Raw genomic sequence first — 3,043 nt, forward strand, 5'->3', positions numbered from 1 at the left:
AGACACTGAAATTAATAGTAAAACTGATGTATGGAGTCTTACTATATTTCTCTATGTCGAGAGGTATATATTTCCGGTGGATTTGAAGATCCCACAAAATGTTTTAGATTACAAGGTGCCGCTTTTACCGAAGTTCGTAATCTAAAATCTAACCATTTAGGGGCTGATTCAAACATAACAACCATGCCGACCATGCCATGCGTCTCGTGGCGCGGCTCGCGCGAGAGTTTAAACTGGCTATAAAAACCGGCTATATGAAAAGCGCGACTGCGTGCACGTTTCCCCCCGCAAAAAATGGTAGAAAGATTTGTACGTGGGCTTCTCCCTTCCGAGGTGTCGAAAGCGGCGTTGCTCGAAGTGCGGTACGGCATGGGTGCGGCAGTGTGTTAAGACTTTTGGAGCCTAAACTTGCATTTAACTGGCAACCTCCACGAGAAAAAAAATGACTGGCGGTGGCGAGCGAGAGTCGAGTGACGAGATCGGCCATTACATTAATATATAAAATCGATTACATTGAAAGCCGTGAATATACTCCAATATTGAAGAAAATAAGTATATACAGTTATATTCAGATTTAAAAATGAACTCGAAAAGTAGAAGTAACTATAATGAAGACCTCTTTGAGTACATTAGAGTCAGTGAAGACGAAGATGACGCTAATGCTGTAGAAATTCCTTGCGAACTTGATGGCGCCTTACTTCTGTCAACGCTAGTAGCGCAGTTTCCTGGAGCATGCGGCTTGAAGTACCGTCATCCTGAAAGTAAATCTGTCCGTGGAATTCGTTTGAGTGATGGCAAGCTTCACCCTCCAAATGATGCCGGCTGGGGTAAGCATCTTTATATTTGCGTTTTCCCCAAAGAAAACAAACGTAAGATGGAAGACGTTTCTCCAGAGAACTCTGCTGCGAAAACAAAACGTCTTGAGAAAAAACTTACCTGCTCTGATTTAATTTGTCTTGGATTACCATGGAAATCAACAGAAGAGTCCATAAGGCAATACTTTGAACAATTTGGTGAAGTTGTTATGGTTCAACTTAAGAGGGATAAAAATGGTACCTTTAAGGGATTTGGCTTCATTCGCTTTGCAACATATGTATCTCAAATGAGAGCTTTGGCTCAAAGGCACAACATAGAGGGGCGTTGGGTAGATGTGCGAATCCCTAACTCCAAAGAAGGAGTAGTTCCTCAAATGCCATGTAAAGTATTTGTTGGAAGATGTACTGAGGACATGACCGCCGATGATCTTCGAGATTATTTTTCCAAATTTGGAGAGGTAACAGATGTTTTTGTTCCAAGACCATTCCGAGCATTTGGATTTGTCACATTTTTGGACCCAGAAGTAGCTCAAAGCCTATGTGGTGAAGACCATGTTATTAAAGGAGCATCAGTGTCTGTTTCCAGTGCTGCACCAAAGATTAAAGCCAAATCTAACCAACATTGGAAGGATGATGGTTATGGACCTAATAACTGGGATGGAAACAGATCAGGCCCTTCTGGGGGATCCAATAATTCTGGTGGAAGTAGTAACATAGACTCACTAAATATGCAAAACTTGGGCATCAATCCCAATGGAGGCCCACCTGCCAACTTCAATTTACCTATAAGTCTTGTAGCAGCTGCATTAAATCAAGCAGGATGGGGAGGATTTCTCGGAGGACCTGGCAATGGGGGCCCTAATTGGCAAGGGGGTCCACCTCAAAGCAATTCAGGAAAAAATTGGAATAGCAATCAAAATTGGGGTCAGAGTGGTCCTCCTCCGTCATGGAACCAAGGAGGCGGCAACCCAGGCTGGAATGGCAATAAGAGTGGCAACTGGAGCCAAGGAAACTGGTCAAACGGCCAAGGTGGCTGGGGAGGTAACGGCAACAACGGGTCGGGCCCTCCTGCGTCAAGCAGTGCGTGGAACAACAACAAGCCCCAGACATGAGGTGAGCAAGTACTGCAGTGGTACATGTTGGCTCATATACATATGTTTATATGGTCATCACTAGGTTAAGGTCAGAGTGTTATTTAATGAATTATTATTCCAAATTCAAAGTCAAACCAAGTGTAGAATTACTTAACTTTTAAAGTGATTTAATAACACATGAAAAAACATACCTCATGTACTGATTGTATTTTAATTATGTAAGCTGATAAAAGCAGTGTGTTATTTTGTGACGTGGAGTGCTGAGGGTATTATATTAATAAATAAGTATGTATTCTGCGATGGATGTTTTAATTTTGAAAAGAGGGAGTGATTTTCTTATGTTGGGTAATATTTTGAAATCTTGGACGTATGATAGTCAATATGGAATATGATACTGGGAATGTTTTATCCTTGGGAATTGAATATGTAGGAATGAATGTTTCACTTGTGACTGGAAGGTTCCTTATATTTTTTAATGAAGAGCAGGATGCCATGGGCATGGTGTGCGCAGGTGTGTGTGACAAGTGGCTGTGCTTCAGCGCAGGAGTGAAGTCTGAGCCAGATACAACAAGCTGGAATATGGTGAGTGGGTTACAGTATGTTCAGTGAGGGTCACTTGAGATATATGGATGATTACCATTTGTTGTTATGCCGATTGACACCCCCGTAGCATTAAGCATTTTATGAATTGGTAGCAATATTGTTCAAGTGGATTATATGGAAAAATATGTACCCACTGTGAATATTCAAATTACTATGTATTACAGAATAATCAGTTAATTTTGAATTATAACTTATTAGTTCTGTTATATTACTTTCAGATATAACATGTGAAATCTGGGATTCAAATAGTGATGCCTGAAGAAACTCTGCAGGAGCGTTATACATGCTTGGAAAAAATGGAGGTAAAATACATATTTACTTTCAATTAGTATGTGTACAATCTTATTTACTCCCACAGTAATACAAGGAATATTATTTTCCACAGCCATAAGGATGGAGGTAAAGGACGAATTGATAGCTGAATGAAGTACCTAATTAATGTTCTTTATTAATTATTGAATAAAGTTTCCTGTGGTTGATGAGAATACTTTAAGTTCTCATTATATATTTATTAAATGATTTATAATCTTT

The 3,043-nt window shown here is 40.0% G+C and overlaps 1 protein-coding gene across 1 annotated transcript; it reads left to right on the forward strand.

Annotated features, from left to right (window-relative positions):
* The first annotated feature begins 485 nt into the window (after positions 1-485).
* LOC134661585 (TAR DNA-binding protein 43-like) lies at positions 486-2,812 on the forward strand. Its single transcript, XM_063517714.1, has 2 exons — positions 486-827; positions 2,731-2,812. Exons 1-2 carry the CDS (start codon positions 581-583, stop codon positions 2,769-2,771), a joined length of 288 nt encoding a protein of 95 aa, XP_063373784.1. The 5' UTR covers positions 486-580; the 3' UTR covers positions 2,772-2,812.
* The last annotated feature ends 231 nt before the right edge of the window (positions 2,813-3,043 follow it).

This window comes from Cydia amplana, chromosome Z (genome assembly GCF_948474715.1).
Source record: "Cydia amplana chromosome Z, ilCydAmpl1.1, whole genome shotgun sequence".
NCBI lineage: Eukaryota > Metazoa > Arthropoda > Insecta > Lepidoptera > Tortricidae > Cydia > Cydia amplana.